At 30.4% G+C, this 25,533-nt stretch overlaps 3 protein-coding genes and 1 long non-coding RNA gene across 12 annotated transcripts; all 4 read right to left on the bottom strand.

Moving 5' to 3' along the window:
- Nucleotides 1–168: 168 nt before the first annotated feature.
- Nucleotides 169–3,339, bottom strand: LOC136781236 (uncharacterized). Of its 4 annotated transcripts, none has more exons than XR_010823884.1 (11): nucleotides 3,220–3,339; nucleotides 3,076–3,159; nucleotides 2,834–3,001; nucleotides 2,683–2,766; nucleotides 1,536–2,595; nucleotides 1,379–1,467; nucleotides 1,145–1,317; nucleotides 975–1,075; nucleotides 829–889; nucleotides 545–716; nucleotides 169–464 (listed from the first exon to the last, which is right to left on the bottom strand). It is a non-coding gene; the product is annotated as an uncharacterized lncRNA (long non-coding RNA). The 4 variants fall into 4 exon arrangements; XR_010823885.1 differs by having other exon boundaries at nucleotides 3,076–3,143; nucleotides 3,220–3,296; XR_010823886.1 differs by having other exon boundaries at nucleotides 1,536–1,656; nucleotides 1,732–2,595; nucleotides 3,076–3,290.
- Nucleotides 3,340–3,587: 248 nt separating this feature from the next.
- Nucleotides 3,588–8,040, bottom strand: LOC136781389 (neprilysin-11-like). Of its 2 annotated transcripts, none has more exons than XM_066740271.1 (18): nucleotides 7,933–8,035; nucleotides 7,787–7,854; nucleotides 7,546–7,713; nucleotides 7,392–7,475; nucleotides 7,106–7,314; nucleotides 6,835–7,032; nucleotides 6,642–6,728; nucleotides 6,431–6,572; nucleotides 6,235–6,355; nucleotides 6,080–6,170; nucleotides 5,844–6,017; nucleotides 5,674–5,774; nucleotides 5,527–5,585; nucleotides 5,385–5,436; nucleotides 4,391–4,458; nucleotides 4,161–4,306; nucleotides 3,902–4,069; nucleotides 3,588–3,847 (listed from the first exon to the last, which is right to left on the bottom strand). In XM_066740271.1, exons 1-18 carry the CDS (start codon nucleotides 7,962–7,964, stop codon nucleotides 3,668–3,670), a joined length of 2,148 nt encoding a protein of 715 aa, XP_066596368.1. In that variant the 5' UTR covers nucleotides 7,965–8,035; the 3' UTR covers nucleotides 3,588–3,667. The 2 variants fall into 2 exon arrangements, with proteins under 2 accessions (XP_066596368.1, XP_066596369.1); XM_066740272.1 differs by having other exon boundaries at nucleotides 3,705–3,842; nucleotides 7,933–8,040.
- A 270-nt stretch (nucleotides 8,041–8,310) lies between these two features.
- Nucleotides 8,311–13,469, bottom strand: LOC136781388 (endothelin-converting enzyme 1-like). Of its 4 annotated transcripts, none has more exons than XM_066740266.1 (18): nucleotides 13,167–13,469; nucleotides 13,022–13,089; nucleotides 12,786–12,953; nucleotides 12,626–12,709; nucleotides 12,338–12,546; nucleotides 12,012–12,209; nucleotides 11,670–11,756; nucleotides 11,460–11,601; nucleotides 11,264–11,384; nucleotides 11,109–11,199; nucleotides 10,873–11,046; nucleotides 9,546–9,646; nucleotides 9,399–9,457; nucleotides 9,262–9,313; nucleotides 9,114–9,181; nucleotides 8,887–9,032; nucleotides 8,634–8,801; nucleotides 8,311–8,576 (listed from the first exon to the last, which is right to left on the bottom strand). In XM_066740266.1, exons 1-18 carry the CDS (start codon nucleotides 13,196–13,198, stop codon nucleotides 8,391–8,393), a joined length of 2,154 nt encoding a protein of 717 aa, XP_066596363.1. In that variant the 5' UTR covers nucleotides 13,199–13,469; the 3' UTR covers nucleotides 8,311–8,390. The 4 variants fall into 4 exon arrangements, with proteins under 4 accessions (XP_066596363.1, XP_066596365.1, XP_066596364.1 ...); XM_066740268.1 differs by having other exon boundaries at nucleotides 8,311–8,571; XM_066740267.1 differs by having other exon boundaries at nucleotides 10,927–11,046.
- A 1,189-nt stretch (nucleotides 13,470–14,658) lies between these two features.
- LOC136781203 (neprilysin-11-like) lies at nucleotides 14,659–18,640 on the bottom strand. Of its 2 annotated transcripts, none has more exons than XM_066740004.1 (18): nucleotides 18,500–18,640; nucleotides 18,352–18,422; nucleotides 18,112–18,282; nucleotides 17,956–18,039; nucleotides 17,670–17,878; nucleotides 17,392–17,589; nucleotides 17,050–17,136; nucleotides 16,840–16,981; nucleotides 16,644–16,764; nucleotides 16,488–16,578; nucleotides 16,251–16,424; nucleotides 15,896–15,996; nucleotides 15,749–15,807; nucleotides 15,613–15,664; nucleotides 15,466–15,533; nucleotides 15,239–15,384; nucleotides 14,991–15,158; nucleotides 14,659–14,931 (listed from the first exon to the last, which is right to left on the bottom strand). In XM_066740004.1, exons 1-18 carry the CDS (start codon nucleotides 18,529–18,531, stop codon nucleotides 14,746–14,748), a joined length of 2,160 nt encoding a protein of 719 aa, XP_066596101.1. In that variant the 5' UTR covers nucleotides 18,532–18,640; the 3' UTR covers nucleotides 14,659–14,745. The 2 variants fall into 2 exon arrangements, with proteins under 2 accessions (XP_066596101.1, XP_066596102.1); XM_066740005.1 differs by having other exon boundaries at nucleotides 14,784–14,926.
- Nucleotides 18,641–25,533: the final 6,893 nt, after the last annotated feature.

Below are 25,533 nucleotides of genomic sequence, written 5' to 3'. Positions count from 1 at the left end.
GAAACGCGGGACAATGAATTTTGCGCATGCGCGGAACTATTTTCTCATCGACCGCGATTGAGATTATTACGCGTGATTGTCACTAGGCCAGGTAGGTGGCGCTGCAACCCCTGCTTACCGGGTCCAACGGAAAATACTAAATAGAAGCCCTGATTTATCGGTTTAAAATTGATTTATTTCAGCAATTATACTTTTCCGGATGTTATAGTACAGAACTTTTCGACTTAGTTTATGCTCAAGAATATGTGGTTAAAATTAAAAACGTCATTGCTGTTACACCCTGTAAAGAATATGAATGACGAATATCATACTTCGTCACAACAGACTCCGTTATATTGCACAGCTCTGGGACAAGAATGTTATTATATTGGTCTATAACACAATTAGCTCTTTCTTAGTAAATTATTTGTATATGCGTGGAAGTCATAGGTCAATCACATTTCCTTCTTTGTCACATTTAACACCTGCAATATAATATTGCAAAATTGAAGGCTTAATATTTTTATTTTACTAGTTGTAAATAATTAGGGTAAAATAGACTAACCTACACGGTCAAAAGCATGAGAAATTTCATGGACTATTGTAAATCCAAAAACAGCGTAAAGCAGTACCTTGAAAAGAGAAATATAGTTTTAATAGTTCACAGTTTGTTCATGTGTTTTTGTTTATCCATTTTGTGTAGTTAATTCTGGTAAAGCAGGATGAAAAACTGGAAACTGCAAGAAAGCAGCAGGTACAGTTGGAAGAATATTAATTATTGTTTTCATTCGATTGAATTTTTTGAAATATTAATGATTATTGTATTGATTCAGAATAATGTTCTCTTACTCATGGCATTTGCTCCGGCTTTGTATAGTAAGCATTTGTCATCGTTTGCTCTGTATCCCACCTGAAAATTGTCATGATGGAAAAATTTAATTATAAATAATATTTTCTAGATAATTTGACATTCTTATATATATTTTATATCTTACCGAGTTCAACTAATATCTTTTGGCAATTGGCTCAATTCCACCAAATATTTAAATTTTTCAAGATTTATCATACTTTCCAAGTAGTTTGACCCAAACTTAAACTGAAATATTAATCGATTCGTTATATGATAAATTTCAACTGAGGAGTCGCATATGTGTAAATATATTACATTTTTGTAATATTCGTCAATAATAGATAAATTGTAAACATCAGGATAGGTTACGTGTGTTTTAATACTTTGCACTTTTTCCATAGTGATTTCTCTATTTTTCGAGTCCATCCAGTCAATTTTACTTAAAGATTCTTCGTATATTTTGAAAATATATTCAATATTTTTCCGTACTGTAAATGCACGCTTAGTAATTATCTCATGAATTCTAATGTAGTGCCCAAAAATACATACTTCATTTTTATTATCCTCAATGAAATATAATTTAACGCACTCCAAAGATATGGCTTTGTCTAAAGTTAGATGCGTGAAGCACGTGCTGACTATCAGGAATGAAATGCAAACAGTAAAAATATTTCCGAGGAAAATATTTCCAGTCGTAATAAATTACCTTTGGAATTCTGCCTTTACTCCTCTATATACCTTATCATTAAATTTTTCATTTATTGACATTAAAGCTTAGCTACTGAATTTAATACTACTTCGTATAAAAGTCCAGAAAATGTACTTAGCTATAGCAAAAAATGGAAAATAATTTACAATAATGTTGAATTGATGAATCAAGAAATGATCACTTATTTACACACCAATTGTATGAGATTTGGTGGCTTTTAAAATTTCTGGCAAATGCTCAAAGTATTTCAGATCAAGAAGTAGTACTCTTTGTAACTCTGTAATTTGAATTTTAACTTTTTTAAATAAGTACTGAATGCTCTCTAACCAAATCTATCTAAGAAAAGGCAAATTAAGTCTTGATGTACTGGAATAATATTTTTATTTAATTAAAATTAAATGAGCATTTGAATCATCTCCACCAAAACCATTATACCAATTTTGAAATTCCTCAATCTTCATCATTTTGCGTTTATTATCCTCTTTCTACAACAATGTATAATCGATTTAAAATTCAATGAAATTTTAAGTGCTTCTTTTTTCTATTATTAATTGAAAATTTTTAAAATACATTAATATTATCTCACTGACCCTGACTAAACTCAGTTCAAATTTTATTATTTTGTCAATATTTTTGTCCATTACCAAAGGAACATTACATTTACCAATTTTTCTTTTAAGATATGACGCGACGTTATAAATGTACTCTTTGTAAGCTCCTATTACCCCTCTTTTATTATGATCGTTCAACTCCAATGTTCCAGCTAATAATACCTTAGGTTTCTGCATTTGAAAAACGTAAACTGATTATCACTCGTGACAAAATTTTATGGCAAAAGATTCACGTACGACAAGTATTGAAAACTCGGAATACAGTGGATGTTGGCCAATACTCAATTGGAAAAAAGGACTATCGCCGATCAATTGGTATTTCTTTTGGAGATATTTTTGCCAGAAATTTTTTGGATAATATATAGGTTTTGGAGTCAACAAAAGCCAGTCCCCAAATTTCTTCAAATTACCTAAGAAATTTCTTGCTTCGTTTTTGTCAATTTTTACTGAAGTCACAAAAAAAGAAACAAGAAACATTAAGAATTTATGTATTTGCGTAGAAGATTTTTTATATAGCCAAGTAAAAAACTCACTATCGTCTTACACGATTTGAACAATTCTCTAGCCTTTTTTTAAAGCTTTGCTACTTGCTGCTATCCATGTGTTTGTTAAAATATCTACATGAAATATTCATTAATCGTAATAGTTTAATAATTTGCATTGTATTTTTCGTTGTTTCCCTACCGAATTTTTGCCTATCTAAGTTAGTATTCAAGGAACTGCAACTATTAACAAATAGGTCCAAGTCATCATCTGAAACTGGATAGTTTTCGTTCCACTGTCCACACATGTATCCATAAAAATCGTCACATGGATCAATCGAAACATTCATTACCTTATTGAATTCATTTACTAAAAAAAAAACAATAACAATATTTTAAATGCTGGTCTGGCATTCACTGTTAAACAGTTTTATATAATATTACCAATTTCTATGCATTTTTCTGTTCTGCAAACCTCATGGGCATAACCCATTCTTACATCCAGAATTGTTCTAAAAAATCAACGACCTATCCCACATTATACTTACTTAGATAAAATTAAAAATCAATCATGAATAGATCACTTACACACATACAACAAAAAATACAAGCTACTTCATAATTTAAATCAATCCAATTTAGCACTCGAAAATTTTCAAATTTTTTCATCAATCACGTTCTAAACTTTAAAAAAAATATTTTTGCAACAGTTTTCTTTATAAGTGAACTACAAAGATATTATTTACTTGAATTATCAAAGCTTTTCTTTAATATTCGAAAGAAAGATAGAAGTAGCTTTCGTGTCGTGTATTGGAATACATAAATTAATTTTATAACATATTTTATGACATTGTAGTCATGTGCATTGATGAAATCTTACGATTAATACCACAGATGTGATTATATTCTCCTTTAACGAATCATTTTGTATGAAATTTACAAAGAATGGAAAAAAATTCATGCAAAGTCATTTTTTATTAATTTTTTGCTTGTAACACCAAGATTTACAATAATTTTAGAAACAGGAGAAACAGGATTATGCAAACATGGAGCATTTTTCCAAAGGGTTCATGCGTGAGCCTGGTTCACAACCAAATACATGACCAAAGTCTTTGTGATTCGAGATAGCTCCTCTCAATCTGACTTCCGGTAATGCATGGCAATCAGTATCATGTATGCAACCTCTATTCTTTGTTGTCATGCTAACGCATCTAAACTGAAAGATAACGATGTTTAAAAAAAAATGCAAATAAAATTAGTAAATACTTACAAGAGCATGAAACATGAAAAATAATCTGTGAGAGGTAGTATTTTCGAATCCTGGCAGTCGCATGTCTTCTCCACCACTCATCCTTAGATAGTCTACATAAGCATCGTACGCCTTTTGCAAACCAATCAAATCTGCAACATTTTCTGTCACCGTTTGTTCTCCTTTGGTCTAAAAATGAATTTGGCTCAATTAGGATTGTAATGGTAATTGAGAGTATTATTAGTTGTTTTTTGATTCATCGTGATTTAAATTTGTATACATAAACAGCGTTCCTTTGTTTGTAGAGCCCCGGGACCGGATATTGATTGTATTGATCTATGACAAAATCAGTTTTTCCCTTGTAAATTTCGTGTGTATGAGCTGGCCAGAGATTAGCAATTTTTCCCTCCTTGTTGCATCTAACGCCTACAATAATATTAATAACATTTTATATGACTTTGGCAATTTTTATTTTGTTAGTTTCGAACATTTCATCTAGAGAGGACTAACCTAGAGGATCAAAAGCATGAGATATCTCATGAGCTATTGTAAATCCAAATACAGCGTAGTTCAGTACTCTGAAAAAAGTACAATTTTATTATTCCGAAATTTCATATATGTGTATAAGGCATTCTTTGCCAAATCCCCCCCCCCCCCCCGTCCATTTCAATCTTTGAGATAAAATAGTTTTCAGCATGTGAAAATTTTCGTTGAAATGTTTTTTTTGATACCGTTGTCTTTTAAAAATTCAAAATGGCCGACCCAAAAGCAAGATTGAAATAGAAGGATGTGTAAAATTTAATTTAATATTTTGCAATAAGTTTTTCATCTGGTTTAATGAAATTACTCTACATAGGCTTTTTTGATATTTTTTAGCCAAAATGGCCGGTAAAATGTAAAAAATTTCACAAAATTAATTTTTTTTATTAATTTTTTTTATTGAAAACTACACGCTTAAATAAAAATTGCTTAAAATAAAAATGTCTTAAAACTGATTGAATAATACTCTTAAAATTTTTTGAATATTTTGAATTTTCGATTTTTTAAAAAATCAATAATTATTTACAAAAGTGTGAAGGTACTCTTCAAAAAATCCTAAGTCATTTTTATTCTACAGCAATTTTTAGTTAAGCCTGTAGTTTTCAAGAAAAAATTAATAAAAAAATGAATTGAATGAAGTTCTCTACATTATATCGGACATTTTGGCAAAAAAAAATACAGAAAAAAGCCTATGTAGAGTAATTTCATTATACCAGATGAAAAACTTATTGCAAAATGTTAAATTAAATTTTACATATCCTTCTATTTTAGCCTTGCATTAGGGTCGGCCATTTTCAATTTTCACAAAACCTCTAACAGCATTAAAAAATAGTAATTTGTACCGAAAATACTCTTATGTTGAAGACTATTTTATCTCAAATATTGAAGTAGGTAGAGGGGGGGGGGGGGGTGGCCGATTTAGCAAAGAATGTCCTATATATTTCTTCTAATTAGTTCAAATTACTGTGGCCTATCAGGATCAATTATTGAATGCTGCAAAAAAGCAGCAGGTATAGCTGAAAAAAAGTTAATCATTGTTCTATTATACATTTTAATTGAATTTAAGCGTTAATAATTATTGTATTGAATCAGAAAAATAGTCTCACTGATAGAATTTGATCTTGGATTGTAAACAGCGTCTGTATTTGTTGGCTCGTCGTCCCATCTGAAATGTTTGACAAAGAAAATATTGAATTAATAAGAATATTCTATTGATCTTTCTCGTTAGAGATTCTTATTTCGTTCAATCTTACTGAGTCCTATCGATAATTTGCCCCATTTTGCTCAAATCATTCAAATAATTGAATTTTTGAATATTTATCATACTTTCCAGATAGTTTGACCCAAGCTTAAACTGAAATATTAATCAACTCATTATATGATTAACTACAAGGGAGGAGTTGCGTCTGTGTAAATAGATTACATTTTTGTAATATTTGTCGATAGTAGTCGACGTGAAATTATCAGGATAGGCCAAAAGTGTTAAAATAGATTGCAACTTTTCTATAGATATTTCTCTACTTTCCTGGTCCATCCAGTCAGTTTTGCTTAAAGCATCTTTATACACTTGAAACATATGGTTAATAATTCTCTGGGCCTGCAAATGCACAACTTAGTATTTATCTCACGAATTCTAATGCAGTGTCCAAAAATACTTACTTCATTTTTATTACTCTCAATGAAATATCGTTTAACATACTCCAAAGAAATGGCTTTGTCTAAAGTTGGATACGTGAAGCACTTGACTACTCTGAGTGAAAATGTAAACAATAAGAATATTTCAGAGGAAAATATTTCCAATGATAAAAAATTACCTATTGAATTCTGCCTGTCCACTTCTATACACCTTATCATTAAATTTTTTACTTATTGACATTAAACCTTTGCCGCTGAATTGAATACTACTTCGTATAAATGTCCAAACAATGTAGTTAGCTATAGCAAAAAATGGAGAATAATTTACAATAATGTTGAATTGATGAATCAAGAAATTATCACTTATTTACACACCAATTGTACGAGATTTGGTGGCTTTTAAAATTTCAGGCAAATGCTCAAAGTGTTCCAAGTGAAGAAGCAGAACTTGGTGTGATCTTGTAATTTTAATTTTGATTTGATCGAATAAAAATTGTATTGCATCTAACCAGTCTATCTAAAAAAATTAGCAAATTCAATATTGACGTACACTAAGATGGTCATCATTTTAATCGATTGAAATTACTTGAGCATTTGGATGATCTCCCCCAATACGATTATACAAATCTTGAAATTTGTCAATAGTCATTATATCACGCTTATTGGGTGGTAACTAGAAAAATTGTTTATTAATTTAAAAATGCAATAAATTTTTATATCTATTTTCTAAAATTATATAATATATGGTTTATATTTGTAAATATAATAATATGATTGACCATTGTCAAACTAAGCTCAAACTCGATCATTTCATCAATATCCTTGTCCATACCCGGAAGAACATCACGTTTACCACTATTTTTCCGAAGATACGTTGCAACGTCACGAATGTAATCTTTATAAGCTTTTATAACTTCTGTCTTGACTAGATCGTTCATTTTCACTGTTCCGGATAATAATACAGTAGGTTTATGTAACTAGATGTAAAACGAAAACTTATTATTGATTCTGGCTAGATTTAATCCTACATTTATAACGGAATTCACTTACGAGAATTAATGGTGTGCTGGGACGCCTTGGATGCTGGACAATAGTCAATTTGAAGAAAGGATTATCAGTGATAAATTGATATTCCATTTTGAGATATTTTTGCCAGAAATTTTTTAGACCAAATACAGGTTCTGGAGTCAACAAAAGCCACTCTCCCATTCTATTCAAAGAAGCCAATAAATTCTTTGCTTCGTCATTGTCAATCTTTTCTAAAATCACCAAAGAAATCATTAAAAATTTCCTTTTTTATACAAAAAAATTCTTTATAATGAAATGAAATACTGACTAACGTCCATACACGATTTAAATAATTCTCTGGCTGTTTTTAAAGCTTCACTACTTGGTGCTATCGCTGTGTTTGTTAAAATATCTGAAGAAACCATTTATTATTCATAGTTCATTATAAATTTGTTTAATACTATTGTGTTTTGTCTCCCTACCGACTTTTTGTAAATCCACATTAGTATGTAAGGCAGTGTAACTATCAATGAATCGTTCCGGGTCTTTTTCTGAAATAGGATGGATTTTATTCCAGTTCCCACACATATATCCATAAAAATCATCGCATGGATCAATCGAAGGATTCATGACCTTACTGAATTCATTCGCTGCAAAAAGAAAAACAACAATTGTTTAATGGCGGATATTCTCATTTACTGTTAAACAGTTTTACATAATTACCAATTTCTATGCATTTTTCTGTTCTGCAAACCTCATGGGCATAACCCATTCTTACAATCAGAATTGTTCTAAAAAATCAACGACCAATCACACAATGTATAATTATTTATATAAAATTAAAAATCAATCAGGAATAGATTACTTACATCGTTAGAACAAAAATTACAAACTGGCCCATTTTTAATGTCAATCCAGATTTTGTGTTGTTCAATCCTTTCCAATTCCTTCATCAATAGCGATCTAAACTTAAGCAAATATTTATTTAAAAGTTATTTCATAACAGGATCGTTGAAATTTTATTGGCTTAAATTATCAATGTTTTTTTGGTTTTTTGATAATCGTGAGGAAGATAAACGTGGATTTCGTGTCGTGCATTCAAGCAAATAAATTGATTTTATAACATTTTTATGTCTTTATATTGGTGTATATAGCTTAATACTTATAGAATTGATGTAAGGCCGATGGCCAGATTCTTTTCACGAGTCGTTTTCTGATAAATATAACTGGTTAGGAAAAAGAAGTCGAACAAAATAATTTTTTTATTTTATAATAGCTTCCTTTTTTTACAAATATTACAACGATTCTAGAAGCAACAGAAACATCATTACGTTAAAATGAAACATTTATGAGAACTCAATGGGTTCATGGGTGTTCCTGGTTTACAACCAAATACATCACCAAAATCCTTGTGATTCGAGATAGTTCCCCTCAATCTGACATCTGGAGATGCATGGCAATCAGTTTGATGCATGCAAAGTTTATTCTTTGGTGTGATATTGGTGCACCTAGACTGAAAGATAACCTTGTTGTAAGAAAAAAAATGCAAATAAAATTAATGACTACTTACAAGAGCATGACGCATGAAAAATAGTTCGTCAGAGGTAGTATTCTCAAAACCTGGCAATCGCACGTCTTTACCACCATTCTTCCTTTGATTGTCCTTATAAGCGTCGTATGCCTTTTGCAAACCAATCAAATCAGCAATGTTTTCTGCTAAAGTTTTTTCTCCATCAGTCTAAGAATCAAATTGTTTTGATTAAATTTTTAAGGAGAATCGGGAATATTATTAAATTTTATTGACTCATTATGATTTTAGTTACGTGAACAGGTTGCCCTTCAATAAACAGTTCTGGGATTGGATATCGATTGTATAGATTTTTGACAGAATCAGCTTTTTCCTTGTAAATTTCGTGTACAGGAAGTGGCCACAGATTCGCAACCTTTCCTTCTTTGTTACATTTGATACCTTTAATTATATAAGGAGGTTGACATCTTGTTTTTACTTGTATTGCTGATTACAAATATTTAACAGATGAATTATACTAACCAAGAGGATCAAAAGCATGAGAAACCTCATGAGCCATAGCAAATCCAAACACACTGTAAATGAATACTCTGAAAAGAGAAATATAATTTTTACACCTTTAAATTTTTTTGTATTGTATATATTTATTTGATTATATAGTGAGACATACTCTGGTGTATCTGGATCAAAAACAGGGGGTTGCAAAAAAGCGGCAGGTACAGCTGAAAGAGCATTTATTAGTGTTATTTTTTAATCGAATTTAATTGTTAATAATTATTGCATTGGGTTTAAAGAAAGTTATCTTACTAATAACATTTTTTGTTGCTTTGTAAAAAGCATCTGTCACCGTTGGTTCTACTTCCCATCTGAAATGTATGATGTGTGGAGAAATTATTTTGTTAAAAAGAATACTTCCTAGATCATTGGAGATTCTTAATTTCTTAAAAATCTTACTGAGTTCTATTGATAGTTGCTTGCAATTTGGCCAGCTCAATGAAATATTTGAATTTCTCAAAATTGATCATACTTTCGAAGTAGTCTGACCCGAGTTTAAACTGAAAAATGTTGTTTTTTTTTTGTCATAAATGGTATTCCCTATAGAATTAGCAGGTATGGATGTAATACTAAAATACGCAAATATTGATATGGCAAAGGAGGGTAACAGTACGCGGTCGCTATTAATATCACCTGCAAATTTTTTTTTTCTTTTGAGTAGATTGGGCCACTAGTTTTTAATTATAGTTACATACTGATTTAATTACGTTATATGTTAAAATTGTATCTGCAATATACGTCCATCATGACAGTAAGGTGAGGAGTATGATTTTGAAAATATTGATATTATTTTGAAGCGAACAAAGTTAAGCTATAATCAAAACATATGAAATATTTAACAGCTACTGTTGTATACTAGTAATCATACATATTTCCTTAGTATTGTATTGGAATAAGTTCGATATATTATTGTGCCGTTGATATTTAGTGAGAGAATACCTTTTTAAGAAGTCCACTGGTAAAGAATACGTAAGCGAAGAGTACGCATCAATGAAGTTTTAACCGACTCTCCTTTTTAAAACGAAATAGAAGTAGCAACAGCAACAAAAACTGCAAGTGCAGATAGAAATTAGAAATCACCATATTTAACTGGGAAAGATACTAAAATAAAAATTTCCAAATCATCGACATTTAGTATAAAGTTTGGTGCCCTGAATACCATGAATTATATGTGAAGCCTCCAAATACTGATTAGATCCAATACAACTTTTGTCGCAGCTATTATCATGAAGATTGCACTACATATGCAGGACGTGGAGCATTTTGCTGTGATAATTGTGAAGTGCGAACATTTAAAATTAATCCGTTCGTACTCTTAGAAGATGTTGTGCTTACTCTTAGCCGTTGTTTGCGCTAAGTGTGCCTAAGAGTACGCACAAAACATACTTTTTTATCGTTATGATATTTTTTTGTTCTATGTATAAATTTTTATTTTGTTATGGCTATAGTTAGCTAACGTTCTAATGTTGCCAAAATGGAAATATTTCAATTTAAAATACATTTTGTTACATTGTTTCGTTACTTTTCATACTAAGTGCGTACTCTTACCCTCCTTTTCCCTATATGATTTATCAAATTATGTAAAAAGGGCCTTTACAAGTCGACCAGATAATCTTATTAAGTATTTTGTTAGTAGCTCTCTATATACCTGCGACTTCTATTGAATGAAACTATTGAGAGATAATTTTCAAAGGGGAGAATTGATATTTATAAAAATATATATTACATTCTTGTAATAATTGTCAATGGTAACTGAGGTATAGTCGTCAGGATAACCTACAAGTGTTTCAATAGCTTGCACTTTTTCAATAGATGTTTGTCTACTTTTCGAATTCATCCAGTCAATTTTACTTAAACCATCTTCGAATACTTTTAGAATATGGTCAATATATTTCTGTGCCTGTGGATAGATGTTTGTATTTATTCCATGAATTGGTAAATGTAGTACCTAAAAACACTTACTTTATCTTTGTTGCTTTTAATAAAGTATCGATTTATATACTCCAGTGAAATAGCTTTATCCAAATTTGGATGCATCAAACACGTGGTGTCTCTGCAGTAAAAATACAAACATTAAGACTATTTTAAAAGAAAATATATGAAAAATTCAAAATTACCTTTTGTATTCTGGTAGTCCGTTTATATATACTTTATCATTAAATTTTTTTCTTATTGACAATAAGGTTTTGCCACTGTATTTAATATTATGACGTATGAAATTCCAGACAATGTAATTAGCTACAGTAAAAAAAGGAACGTAAAATTAGAATTTGATTAAGTTTTTGAATATGAAGTTCCTGTCATTTATTTTACCAATTGTACGAGATTTGGTGATCTTTAAAACCTGTACCAAATGCATCAAGTATCCCAAGTCCTGAATTAGTACTTTCTGTAACGTTGGAATTGTAATTCCAGCCTCTTTAAATAATAAGTGTATTGTTTCTAACCAGTCTATCTGAAAAAGGAGCTAACTAAATTACACTTTGATAATTTGAGATGATAATTTTAATCGATAGAAATTACTTTAGCATTTGAGTGAACTCCTCCAATATTATTATAATAAATTTGTAATTCCTCAAGTGTCAATAATATACGTTTGTTGTCTATTATCTACAAAAATATATACTGGTTAACAAACAGATTAAATATATTTTAAGTGTTTTTTTTTCTATAACCAATTTATACATTTTAAATTGATTATACTAGGTTTGCTCCAAAATCACGAAAAACTGTTTCTGAAACCGTTTAAATTCTGTGTAGAACCTACAATTATTGAACAACGCGATGGTGCAAAAAATTAAAAGTTTCCTCAATAATTTTTCCAGACTTTTCGTAATGTTGGAAGAGGATTTTAATAATTATGACCTTAGCCAAACTTAGTTCAAATTCGATCAATTCATCAATATCTTTGTTCATACCCCTATGAACATTATTTTTACCACTTTCTTTTCTAAGGTACGAAGCAACGTCGTGAATGTACTCCTTATAAGCGGCGATTCCCTCTTTCTTTTCTTTGTCGTCCGACTTAATTAATTCAGATAAAAATAGTATAGGTTTCTCAATCTGTAAATCCAAAACTCATTATTATTTGTGAAGAAATGTCAATCTAAAACTCTCTGTCTCTCTCGATCTCTCTCTCTCTCTCTCTATATATATATACATATATGTATATTTATATCGATATAACATACCATAATTATTGGAAAGTTGAAACGTTTTATAGAAATGCCAATAGTTAATTTGAAGAGAGGGTTATATCGAACAAATTCATATTCCATTTTCAGATATTTTTGCCAATTGATTTTAAAACTAAATAAAGGTTCTGGATTCAATAAAAGCCAGTCTCCATTCTGTTTCAATTTATCCAGTAAACTCTTTGCTTCATCCTTTTTAATTGTTTCTAATATCATGGAAAATGTATAGTTTTGAAAATTCTTATGTTTACATGGCAAACTATGTGTAACAAATGAAAAACTTACCCACGTTCATACATAATTTAAATAGTTCCCTGGCTTTTTTTAGAGCTTCACTGCTCGCTGATATTGATGTGTTTGTTAAAATATCTAAATGAAGTATGTATATATATTATTCGCGATTAGTTATGAAACAATATGCAATTTTCATTAAATATTTTCCTACCAATTTTTTGCCAACGCATCTTTTTATCCAAAGTGGAATACATATCAATGTATCGGTACGGATCATTATTTGAAACCGGATGGTATTTATTCCAGTTCCCACACATGTATCCATAAAAATCATCGCACGGATCAATCGAAGGATTCATTACCTTACTGAACTCATTCGCTTAAAAAAAGGAAATATTTTATGGGTTCGAGATTCTCATTCACTGTTAAGTAGCTATTCATAATTACCAATTTCAATGCATTTTTCTATTCTGCAAACCTCATGGGCATAATCCATTCTTACAATCAGAATTGTTCTAAAAAATCAACGACCAATCACACATTTTATAATAATTTGGATACGATTAAAATCAATTAGGAATAGATTACTTACATCGTTAGAACAAAAATTACAAACTGGCCCATTTTTAATGTCAATCCAGATTTTGTGTTGTTCAATCCTTTCCAATTCCTTCATCAATAACGATCTAAACTTAAGCAAATATTTATTTAAAAGTTATTTCATAACTGGATCGTTGAAATTTTATGGCTTGAATTATCAAATTTTTGTTGATAAACGCAAGGAAGGTACACGTGGCTTTCGTGCCGTGTATTCAAGCAAATAAATTGATTTTATAACCGTTTTTATGTTTTTATATGTACACTACCGGTCAAAAGTTTAAGACCACTTGAGAAACTTGGCTGAAAAACAGTTGCTTCTTTAAACGCGCATAGCTTGATAATGAAGAAAGATAAAAGAAAATTCAAAACACTATTGGGAAGGTGATGAAATTCTGCATACGATGGAATTAGATTCACGTCCTAGAAGCTTATAATTACAGAATTGTAATTAAATAAAAATGCTGCTAAATTAAAATATTTTAATTTTTCGTTATGTCAATTCAACCTGTTACAGCACTTGTAATAATTATGGTAACTATGTGAAACTTTGGTGAGATAAAGCTCAAAGTTTTAGCTTTAATTTGAGCCATCACACGTAACGATATTCATCGCATTTACTTTATTTTCATAACGTTTTTCTGAGTAATGTCGGGAAAAATTTTTGACCGAAAAACAACTGGCCAAGCAGTTAAGACAATTTCAGATCGAAGAATCCGTCGGTATTAACGACTTATTCTACTTATTCCATATTGCACTTTTATTCAATTAAAAGAAATATGATAATTGTAAAGCTTCGAATTAATAAAATAGATTTGGTTAATTATTACTCTACATTTTTTGATTTAATTTAAAATTGAATAGTGCTTTGTGTTAATTAAATAAAAGTGCAATATGGAATAAGTAGAATAAGTCGTTAATATACCGACGGATTCTTCGATCTGAAATTGTCTTAAATGCTTGGGCAGTTGTTTTTCGGTCTAAAATTTTTCCCGACATTACTCAGAAAAACGTTATGAAAATAAAGTAAATGCGATGAATATCGTTACGTGTGATGGCTCAAATTAAAGCTAAAACTTTGAGCTTTATCTCACCAAAGTTTCACATAGTTACCATAATTATTACAAGTGCTGCAGCCGGTTGAATTGACATAACGAAAAATTAAAATTTTTTAATTTAGCAGCATTTTTATTTAATTGCAATTCTGTAATTATCAGCTTCTAGGAAATGAATCTAATTCCATCGTATGCAGAATTTCATCACCTTCCCAATGGTGTTTCGAATTTTCTTTTATCTTTCTTCATTATCAAGCTATGCGCGTTTAAAGAAGCAACTGTTTTTCAGCCAAATTTCTCAAGTGGTCTTAAACTTTTGACCGGTAGTGTATGTATATTGCTGAATATATATTTATAGAATTAATATAAGGCTTTTGGTTAGATTTTTTCACGAGTCGTTTTACGATAAATATAAAAGGTTCAGAAAAAAAAGTAGAACAAAATAATTTTTTTATTTTATAGTAACTTCCTTTTTGTTCTACAAGAATTACAATGATTCTAGAAGCAGCAGAAACATGATTACGTTAAAATGAAACATTTATTAGAACTTAAAGGGTTCATGGGTGTGCCTGGTTTACAACCAAATACATCACCAAAATCCTTGTGATTCGAGATAGCTCCCCTCAATCTGACTTCCGGTAATGCATGACAATTATTTAGATGGATGCAAAGTCTATTCTTTGGTGTAATATTACTGCATCTAAACTGAAAAATAACGCTGTCGTAGGAAAGAAAGAATGCAAATAAAATTAATAAATACTTACAAGAGCATGATGCATGAAAAATAGTTTGCCAGAGCTAGTTTTTTTGAAACCCGGCAATCGCACTTCTTTACCACCGTTCTTCCTTTGATTGTCCTTATAAGCGTCGTATGCCTTTTGCAAACCCATTAAATCAGCAAAGTTTTCTCGTAAAGTTTTTTCTCCATCAGTCTAAGAATTAAATTGTTTTTATTACATTTTTAAGGAGAATTGAGAAAATTTTTTAATTTTATCGACCCATTATTAGTTACATGAACAGGTTTCCCTCCAATAAACAGTTCTGGAATTGGAAATCGATTGTATAGATTTATAATAGAGACAGCTTTTCCCTTGTAAGTTTCGTGTACAGGATGTGACCACAAATTCGCAACCTTTCCTTCTTTGTTACATGTAATACCTTCAATTATATTACGAGTTTGACATCTTGTTTTTTCTTGTATTGCTAATTATAAATATTTAAGAAATGAATTATACTAACCAAGAGGGTCAAAAGCATGAGAAACCTCATGAGCCACAGTAAATCCAAACATACTGTAAATGAATACTCTGGAAAGAAAAATATCATTTTTACACTTTCAAATTTTTTTTGTATTGTATACATTTATCTGATTATATTGAGACATACTCTGGTGTATCTGGATCAAAAAGAGGGGGCTGCAAAAGAGCGGCAGGCACAGCTGAAAAAGTATTTATTATTGTTGTTTTTAATCGAATTTAATTGTTAATAATTATTGCATTGGATTTCAAAAAAGTTATCTTACTAATAACATTTTTTGCTGCTTTGTAAAAAGCATCTGCCACCGTTGGTTCTACGTCCCATCTAAAATGTATGATGTGCGAAGAAATTATTTTATTGAAATTAATATTTCCTAGATTATTAGAGATTCTTAGTTTCTTAAAAATCTTACTGAGTTCTATTGATAGTTGCTTGCAATGTGTCCAACTCAATAAAATATTTGAATTTCTCAAAATTGATCATACTTTCGAAGTAGTCTGACCCGAGTTTAAACTGAAAAATGTTGCGTTTTTTTTGTCATAAATGGTATTCCCTATAGAATTAGCAGGTATGGAAGAAATAATAAAATACACAAATATAGTTATATGATTGATGAATCACGTAAAAAAAGCCTTTTCAAGTCGACCAGATAATCTTATTAAATATTTTGTTAGTAGCTCTCCATATAGCTGCTACTTCTATTGAATGAAACTATTGAGAGATAAGTTTCAAGGGGGAGAATTGATACTTATAAAAATATATATTACATTCTCATAATACTTATCAATGACAGCTGAGGTATAGTCGTCAGGATAACCTACAAGTGTTTTAATAGCTTGCACTTTTTCAACAGATATTTGTCTACTTTCCGGGTCCATCCAGTCAACTTTGCTTAAACCATCTTCGAATACTTTTAAAATATGGTCAATATATTTCTGTGCCTGTGGACAAATGTCTTATATTTATTCAACAAATTTGGAAATTTAGTACCTAGAAACACTTACTTTGTCTTTGTTACTTTTAATAAAATATCGATTTATATACTCCAGTGAAATAGCTTTATCTAAATTTGGATTCATCAAGCATATGAATTCTCTGCAGTAAAAATATAAGCATTAAGATTATTTTAAATGAAAATATATTAAACATTAGAAAATTACCTTTTGAATTCTGGTAGTTGGCCTGCGTATACTTTATCATTAAATTTTTTTTCTATTGACAATAAGGTTTTGCCACTATATTTAATGTTATGACGTATGAAATTCCAGACAATGTAATTAGCTACAGTAAACAATGGAACGTAAAATTAGAATTTGATTAAGGCTTTGTATAAGGAGAGTCTGTCATTTATTTTACCAATTGTACGAGATTTGGTGACCTTTAAAACCTGTACCAAATGCTCCAAGTATCCCAAGTCCTGAATTAGTACATTCTCTGATGTTGTAAATGCAATTTCAGCCTCTTTAAATAATATCTGTATTTTTTCTAACCAGTCTATCTGAAAAAGGAGTTAAGTAAATTACCCTTTGATAATTTCAGGTGATAATTTTAATGGATTCAAATTACTTTAGCATTTGAGTGATTTCCTCCAATGTTGTTATAATAAATTTGAAACTCCTCAAGTGACATTAATTTATTTCTGCTTTCTATTGTCTGTAAAATTATATATTAGTTGACAAACAGATTCAATGATTTTTAGGGTTTTTGTTTTCTATAATCAATTCATGCATTTTAAAGTGATTATATTAAGTTTGCTGTAACATCACGAAAAACTGTTTATGAAACCGTTTCAATTCTGTGTAGAACCTACAATTATTGAACAACGCGATGGTGCACAAATTTAACAGTTTCCTCAACAATTTTTCCAGATTTTTCGTGATGTTGGAAGAGGATTTTAATAATTATGACCTTAGCCAAACTTAATTCAAATTCGATCAATTCGTCTATCTCTTTGTCCATACCCTTATGAACATTACTTTTACCACTTTCTTTTCTAAGGTACGATGCAACGTCGTGAATGTACTCCTTATAAGCGGCGATTCTGTCTTTCTTCCTTTGGTCATCCACATTAATTAATTCAGACAAAAATTGTTTAGGTTTCTCAATCTGTGAATCCAAAACTCATTATTGCTTCTGACGAAATGTTAATCTATAATTCTGTATATATTTATATTTATATAACATACTATAATCACTCGAACGATGACATGCTGCAGAGCATAGAAAATGGTTAATTTGAAGAGAGGATTATATGGAAAAAATTGATATTCCATTTTCAGATGTTTTTGCCAATTGATTTTAAAACTAGATACAGGTTCTGGATTCAATAATAACCAGTTTCCATTCTGTTTCAAATTATCCAGTAAACTCTTTGCTTCATCTTTTTTAATTTTTTCTAATATTATGTAAAAAGTAGTTTTAAAACTTTTCATTATTATAAGGAAGACTATTTGTAACAAATGAAAAACTTACCAACGTTTATACATAGTTTAAATAGTTCCCTGGCTTTTTTTAAAGCTACACTAATTTCTGATTTCGATTTTTTGGTTAAAATATCTAAATAAAATATGTATATATATTATTCGTGATTAGTTATGAACCAATATTCAATTTTCATTATTTTCCTACCAATTTTTTGCAAACGCATTGTGTCTTCTATAGTAGAATACATATTATTAATGTATCGATACGGATCATTATTAGAAACCGGATGGTATTTATTCCAGTTCCCACACATGTATCCATAAAAATCATCGCACGGATCAATCGAAGTATTCATTACCTTCTTGAATTCATTTGCTTAAAAAAAAAATAATGTTATGGGTTAGAAATTCTCGTTCACTGTTAAACAGCTGTTCATATTATTACCAATTTCTATGCATTTTTCTGTTGTGCAAACCTTATAGGCATATCCTATTCTTACAATAAGAATTATCGTTCTAAGAAAACAATGACATATTTTAAACTTTAGTTATATGTAAGTAAAATGAAAATTAATTATGAAGAGATTACTTACATTAATAAAATAAAAATTAAAGACTGACCCATATTTAAAGTCAAACTAGTTTTAATATTTCTCACTTTCTTATTCCTTCAACTGTTACATTTCAAAATTTACAAATATATACGTTATTTCCTACAAAATATATCACCTAAATATTAGTGGTTTGAATTATCAAAGTTCTTTTTTATAACGTATGGAAAGGAAGATAAAGGTAGCTTTGCGTCATTTATTGATAGAAATAAGTCAATTTTATCACAAATTTTATGTCACCGTTGTCACGTATATTGCTGAAAATTTAAGGGTGATGTCATAGTTAAGTCTTGATTTTTTCCACAACTCATTTGTTCATAAATTTAATTCTATAGCAACAAGATTGAAATTTAACAAAAAATATCTTCATTCTATATTGTTTTGCTCGTTATTACAAGTTTTACAATAATTTTAGAATGAGTATAAATTGATTATTGCAAAATGCAGCATGTTTTCAAAGAATTCATGCGTATGCCTGGTTAACAACCAAATACATCACCAAAATTATTGTGATTTGAAAAGTTTCCCCCCAATCTGGCTTCTGGAAATTCATGGCAATTAGTTCGATGTAGAATAGCTTTATTCTATGGTGTAATATTAGTGCACCTAGATTACAAAATTATGCTGTTCCATAAAAATCAATGCATATATATTAATGACTTACGAGAGCATAATATATGAATAATAATTTGTTTGAGTTAATATCCTTGAAACCCAGCAGTCGTACGTCTTTACCACCATTCCTCTTTTGACAGTCTTTATAAGCATCGTATGCACTTTGCAAACCGATGCAATCAGCAATATTTTCATGTATATTAAGCTAGAACCACTCTTAGCGCTGAATAAAATTTGGAATGTGGGAAAATTTAGTGCTCCTTTTTTGTTAATTATTTGCCAAAAAATTGAATTTTTTGCTCAAATAATTTAGCAGGAAATTACAGATAAAATGGAGGGTCCAACTTTACATTAACCTAGAAACCCCCAAAAGAAAAAAAATTAAAAATCGAAAAATAAATAAAAAAAAAATACAAGGTTTTTTCAGCTTTTGTTTTGCTTTAATAAAATATAAAGATATTTTTAAAAGCGTGGACGGAAAAGAAGATACAACTATCATCGTATCCGTCAGGAGCAGCAGGAGAATGTCAACATTACCGCTGCAATACCCAAGGAGCAAATAAATTAGTTTCTTAAAAACTCATGAAATTTATTATTGATATCACTTTACCAACCTAGAAAAGCTGAGCAAAAGATATTTAAAGAAACTACACTAGAGAATAGCACCGGAAGAGTTAACTTAAGCCTCTGCTTCAACTTTCTTACGCTCTGGGGCATCAAAAAAACGATTCTTCAAAAATCTCTTATAGTAATCATTTGCGATTATTTGGAACCCAAAATCATTGAGCAAAAATATATTTAACGCATCTGTAGTGCAAAATAGTACCGGAAGTGTTAGAATGTGGCTACTCGTTTACATTTACTAAGGTTTCACAAGCAAACAAGTCTATTCTTCAAATCAAGAGACACGGTAGTGTCTCGACAGCAAGTACGTACAAAAGTAGATAATGACATGTCTATACCGCCGTCGAGGCACTACTCTCTTATACAGCTAATTGGGGCGTCCCAATTTTCAAACCAAATTATCTCCGTGAATAATCCATTATCATGATTCAAGTAAAGCTTGTCTTAAAATAGTTTTGAACAAGCTTTCATTTGAGCCCATGAACATCAAAATCGATTGACGCAATCCAGAGATATCATACTCAGTTAGCTATATATATATATGTCGAGAGTTAAGATTCTTCTTCATAATCTTCTTCTCCAGTCAGAATGTATGTATGTCTCGGGCTGAAGTTGGCCGCTAAGAGGAAAATGACGTCATTTTTTCTCAGCGTTGCCAACCGATTAAACTCAACGACAAATTCATGGTTGTGAACTATCAAATAAAATCGATGTAATCGATATAACTAATCCGGCGACTTGTTAACTGTCAATTGTAATGTAAGGTTGTGGCTCTATGTATATTTAATACAGTGAGGTTGTTCATTGTTAAGTTAGATGAATGTGTTTAATTTTAAAAATGATAAATAAATTCGAATAATGATGACATAAGGAGTCGATAATTATTAGATAAGTAAAACATAATATTTTAGAATACAGGAGGTTATATGCTTTGTGGTACCTTGTGAAATTTCTTTTTCAGATAAATTAAAATAGAAGATTTCTATTTTCATTATTGAGGATAGAGCTAAGTGGATAAAGTAAGATTAATATTTACATATTTTCAACACTATACCAAAGAGAAGTATCCTTTCAATATTTATGTGCATTGGTGATTATCAGGAACATATTAGTTGCAAGAAATTGTTATGATATCTGAAAATCATATGCTATACTTCCAGGTATTGAAATCATTAACAAAATGCATGTTTAAATTTTTTTTCTTTAAACTGATGTGGAGTTTAACTCTCCGATAGGCTATATCATATATAAAAACTATTTTCCAGGAGACAAAACTTTCTTTTTACTACAATTAAAGAAAAGTAGATAAATATTTGCTAATCGTTAAATAATATTCAATTTTATTTTAAATAAATATTGAAACCAAATACTTATCTACGCTTCCCAATTCAGAGTAGAAAAAATTATTATTATCTTCAAAAAAAATATCCAAATTTAATTTTTTATAAGTATAACATTGAATTTTATAATATAGTATGTAATATACTTTTTGGTACTTAGTGAAATTTTATTTCAGATAGAATTATAATAATGTGTATTGTGTCATTGTGCAGGCTTGAACTGTAATATTAAATAAAAGAAGTCAGAAATGATACCAGTTTACCATAGAAAGAGCCATAATGCTAAGTTAATGTTGAAAGTTAACCCTAAGGAAAAGGTGGAGAAATTGAAAAAATTGGAAGCCAATTCTTGATAATGAAAGGCTTGTAGGTGATTTTGGGCATAAATTCTTTTAAATACATAAGTCAATTAAATAATAAATACAATGATAACATCATCTCGAAATGAAATAATGAAGAGGTCATTAGTTTAATATTTTCCATGCGATAGAATATACAGTGAATAAATTTGGGAAACTGAAAGCAGTATATCTGAAAAAGAGAGGCTCCATTGCATTAATTTGTGTATTTTTTAGTTTATATTAATGAAAACAAAATACAAACAGCACTAGTTTCTTTGAAGAAGAGCCCTGATTCATAGTTGATATCCAGAGTAACAGTTAAGAAAATGGTAGATAAAGGGACGAATTTCTAAGCAAATCCTTTAAAAGCGAAGGGCTTGTAGGTCATTTTTGGCATACAATTTTAGAAATATAAATCAAATAGTTAATGAAAACTATAACAATATCATGTAGATCTGTAAATATGAAATGAGTTCATGATTGCAATATTTTACATGTGATGGGTCATACAGTCAATAAATTTAGGAAGTGAAAGCTGTACATCTAAAAAGAGAGGCTTCCATTGCATTAATTGGTGTATTTCCTAATTTAAATTCATGAAAGGAAAATATAAATAGCACTAGTGTGCTGTCGAAAGTGCCATAATGCATGACGCTGAAGTTGGCAGCTACTTTCCAGCAGCAAGTTTCGCTAGCGAGACGCTCTGAACTAGCGCGACACCCGGTATACGCTGCATTTATTAAAATAAATAATAAATGTTTTTACATGCACTGCCAAATAGCTATTATGCGCAATTGTTCTTAAGGAAACAGTTTATCCTTAAAACATTAATTGTGTAAATGAATCATTAAAAATAGTTTATACAGGAAATTTATTTTCCGAATCTTTTAAATCATAATTAACTAAGAAAGAAATTTTTGTAATTTTTTTAAATGACTTCTCCTTATAGAAAATTTCATGCTGAATCCAATGGTATGCCGCTTTTTAGGGAACGCGGTCTCTTTAATATTTTTTTTACATAGAAAGATCGTCAAACGCTTAAAGTAGGCTATAGTGCAGTAAATCAATTCCAGGCTAATATCTGATAGCAGGAAATTTTTTGAATTTTTTAAAATGACTCTTCCTTATAGAAATTTTTTATGCCGAATCCAATGGTATGCCGTTTTTTAGGGAACGCGGTCTCCTTAACTATTTCTTTTTGTAACAAAAGTGAAATCGGTGTTTCCCCCACCGTGCTTACTTATACTGCTCTGTTACTATGTACTCCTTTGGACATCAGCTAAACAACCGAAAAGTGCATTCAATTTTTTCATTAAGAAACATAAGAATCGCTAATACCACGGAGGAATACATGTTCACAATTGCAAACGATATCAGTTACCATTGAACGTCGTGTGCATTCAGTGCTCGTACCTTCTTCTTATGTAATGAGTGATTAGTAGTGTTTTTTAATTTTTTTGTGGCACCGATGCATTGGAAAGCAGAAAGTGAATTCACGTTTCATTTTATTTAAATGCTATTATCATTCTTTATGAATAGAGACTTTTGGGCAACAGATTTTACCAGCAACTAAAGGTAAGAGCATTACACGATTTTTAGTTATTTGCCAAGGAAATATTTTAAACATAGACTACCGTCAGGAAATATTTATTATCCTAAAAACCAAATGCCCCAGCGGGAACTTTCGGATGTATACCCAATGTTCGAAATAGGCACAAGCTTGGGTAAACGTTGATTAGCGATTACCGATAAAAATCCCTTGGTTCAAGATTTTAATATTAAAAAGTACATTATTGAGCCTTTATATGTGACCAATGATTGGGAAACCCCAAAAATTAATGTTATACTGATCCTTGATACATTCTTGTTTCAAGCGTGATAAAAGTGCATTATATTTTATTAAAAATGATACTCAATTACTAACTTCACCCATGCATGGTACAATGCTTGATCCAATGTTGAAAAGGATGTTTCTAATCTTGTTTCTATAAACATTGCAATATTGGGCCATCTGAAAAAACGATTTTATTCCAAAGTTAAAATTTTATATGTTGAAAACTGCTTGGTCCGTCATTCAGAAATAATTATTTGAGAATTCTTGGATGATTACTCAATGCTCAACAGTTTATCCTAGCTTGGAAGACTTTTGATTAGTAAAAAACTATTGAGTCTCATGATAAATACTAAATAATTTCGTTTATTTCGGAGCAAGTATTTTTAAAAATTTTATCAATCTTAACAGGAAGATGTGTATACAGATACAGTAACCTTCATTCTATGCTTGTAATACAAAAGTTGACCCAATCTCCAATTAAAGCTTGGTCACCAAGCTTCATTATTTACTAAATGTTTTCCTAGATGGCGTCGTCGATGAAGATTTCTCGCTAGTGCCTGAATACACTGCAGTTAGTATACACGGTGTCCCACGAACGATGGCCATGCCTATACCATCCGACAGGGGACACAAATCTAAGTGAAAAAGTTGTAAAAACTTTTTTGCTAGCACCTATAGTTAAAAAGTTATTTACAATTAAAGATTATCGATATTACAGTAGCCTTTCTTAAAGAAGAAAATTGTTTTGCTCGCATTAAAAGGTCAAAAATGCTAAGATTATGTGAATTAAAATACTAAGAAAGACACAAAGCAAACATCCACTTGAGCCTATAGGGACCGTGCACATCAACACAATGATAGAGAAGTGTCAATGTGTAACTATATACGTATAAATAAATTACACTCAAAAACTGCGAAAATTGACCGATAGTTTGCGCTGATAGTATGCATATACACCAATACACATTCTCATCTCACTGTCATTGTGTTGATGTGCACGGTCCCTATTGAAGTGATTGAAGACCAATCGGCAGTTTCGAGTGCGAGTGCCATAAAAACAATCAAAACATAAACACTTTCGAGAAAAGCTATAAGCTAAGATTGAAACTTTTGCATCTTTCGTTTAACAAACTAATTATTTATATTTTTGAATTGTGCTTATTTTTACAATGAAATTGAGTCCAAACACAACTTAATTACGTCAATTCTAGAATTAATTGAAAGTTTTAAATGATTAATAGTATCGCTAAAATTAGCAGTAATTATGTTAAGTTTGGACTCATTTTCATCGTCAAAATACGTACAATACAAAAATATAAATAATTCATTTATTAAATGAAAGTTGTAAAAGTTTCATTCTTAACTTATAGCTTTTGTCAAGACTGTTTATGTTTTGATTGTTTTTATGGAGTTCGCGCTCGACACTCTCGATCGGCCTTCAACCACTTGAATAGGTTCAAGTGGATGTTTGGCTTTGTGTCTTTCTTAGTATTTTAATTCACAGAATCTTAGCATTTTTGGCCTTTTAATGCGACCAAAACAATCTTCCTCTTTAAGAAAGGCTACTGTAATATCAATAATCTTTAATTGCAAATAACTTTTTAACTATAGGTGCTAGCAAAAAAGTGTTTCGAACTTTTTTACTCGAAATTTTACCCTCTATCCGAATATCCCGGATTGGCCATAGTTAACCGGACACCCTGTATATAGCTAACAGAGTATGAGATCTCTGGATTGCATGAACCGATTTTGATGTTCTTAGGCGCAAATAACAGCTTTTTCAAAACCACGTTAAAAAAAGCTTTACTTAAATAATGGCAATGGATTATTCGCGGAGAAAAATCGGTTTGAAAATTGGGACGCCCCAATTAGCTGTATAAGAGAGTAGTGCCTCGACGGCGGTATAGGCATGACTTTTTCTACTTTTATGTACTTGCCGTCGAGACACTACCATGTCTCTTGATGAAAGTTTCAGCGAAAATTGTTTCAAATGTGTTATTTGATAATGTTTATGTGCGTCTATAGGCATCATGGAAAATGGTTAAAACATTCTTCCCATTCCGACTCTCATTGCTTGTGTTGCATCGAAATAGCGGTTAGAGAGAGGAGTATGATTGTCATATTTTTTATCAGTTCCAATGTCAGATCCAACATTGGCTCAACCTCCGCTAAATATTGGTAATTGTGATTCACCCAAGCTTGCATGGCGTTATCATTTCCGAACTTTTTTCAATATTGGTAAACAATCTTGTTCCAATGAGT

The sequence above is a fragment of the Prorops nasuta genome, unplaced genomic scaffold (assembly GCF_024137725.1).
Source record: "Prorops nasuta isolate Cenicafe-Biocafe unplaced genomic scaffold, Cenicafe_Pnas_1.2 PNAS00022, whole genome shotgun sequence".
Taxonomy (NCBI): Eukaryota; Metazoa; Arthropoda; class Insecta; order Hymenoptera; family Bethylidae; genus Prorops; species Prorops nasuta.
The sequence above is the reverse complement of the archived record's forward strand: the minus strand, read 5'-3'. Positions and strand labels throughout refer to the sequence as shown.

Coding starts and splice junctions, on each gene's coding strand:
- LOC136781388 (XM_066740266.1), bottom strand. CDS start 13,198: ATGGGCCAGTTTGTAATTTTTGTTCTAACGAT. Junction 11,385..11,459: donor CACCAAATCTCGTACAATTG/GTAAAATAAATG, acceptor TTTTTACTGTAG/CTAATTACATTGTCTGGAAT. Junction 9,647..10,872: donor TTGACAATTATTACAAGAAT/GTAATATATATT, acceptor AACATTTTTCAG/TTTAAACTCGGGTCAGACTA.
- LOC136781389 (XM_066740271.1), bottom strand. CDS start 7,964: ATGGGCCAGTTTGTAATTTTTGTTCTAACGAT. Junction 7,033..7,105: donor CCAGCACACCATTAATTCTC/GTAAGTGAATTC, acceptor TTTTACATCTAG/TTACATAAACCTACTGTATT. Junction 5,586..5,673: donor CAAATTATCGATAGGACTCA/GTAAGATTGAAC, acceptor CAAACATTTCAG/ATGGGACGACGAGCCAACAA.
- LOC136781203 (XM_066740004.1), bottom strand. CDS start 18,531: ATGGGTCAGTCTTTAATTTTTATTTTATTAAT. Junction 18,040..18,111: donor AATGCGTTTGCAAAAAATTG/GTAGGAAAATAA, acceptor TATTTTATTTAG/ATATTTTAACCAAAAAATCG. Junction 15,665..15,748: donor AGCAGCAAAAAATGTTATTA/GTAAGATAACTT, acceptor ATACTTTTTCAG/CTGTGCCTGCCGCTCTTTTG.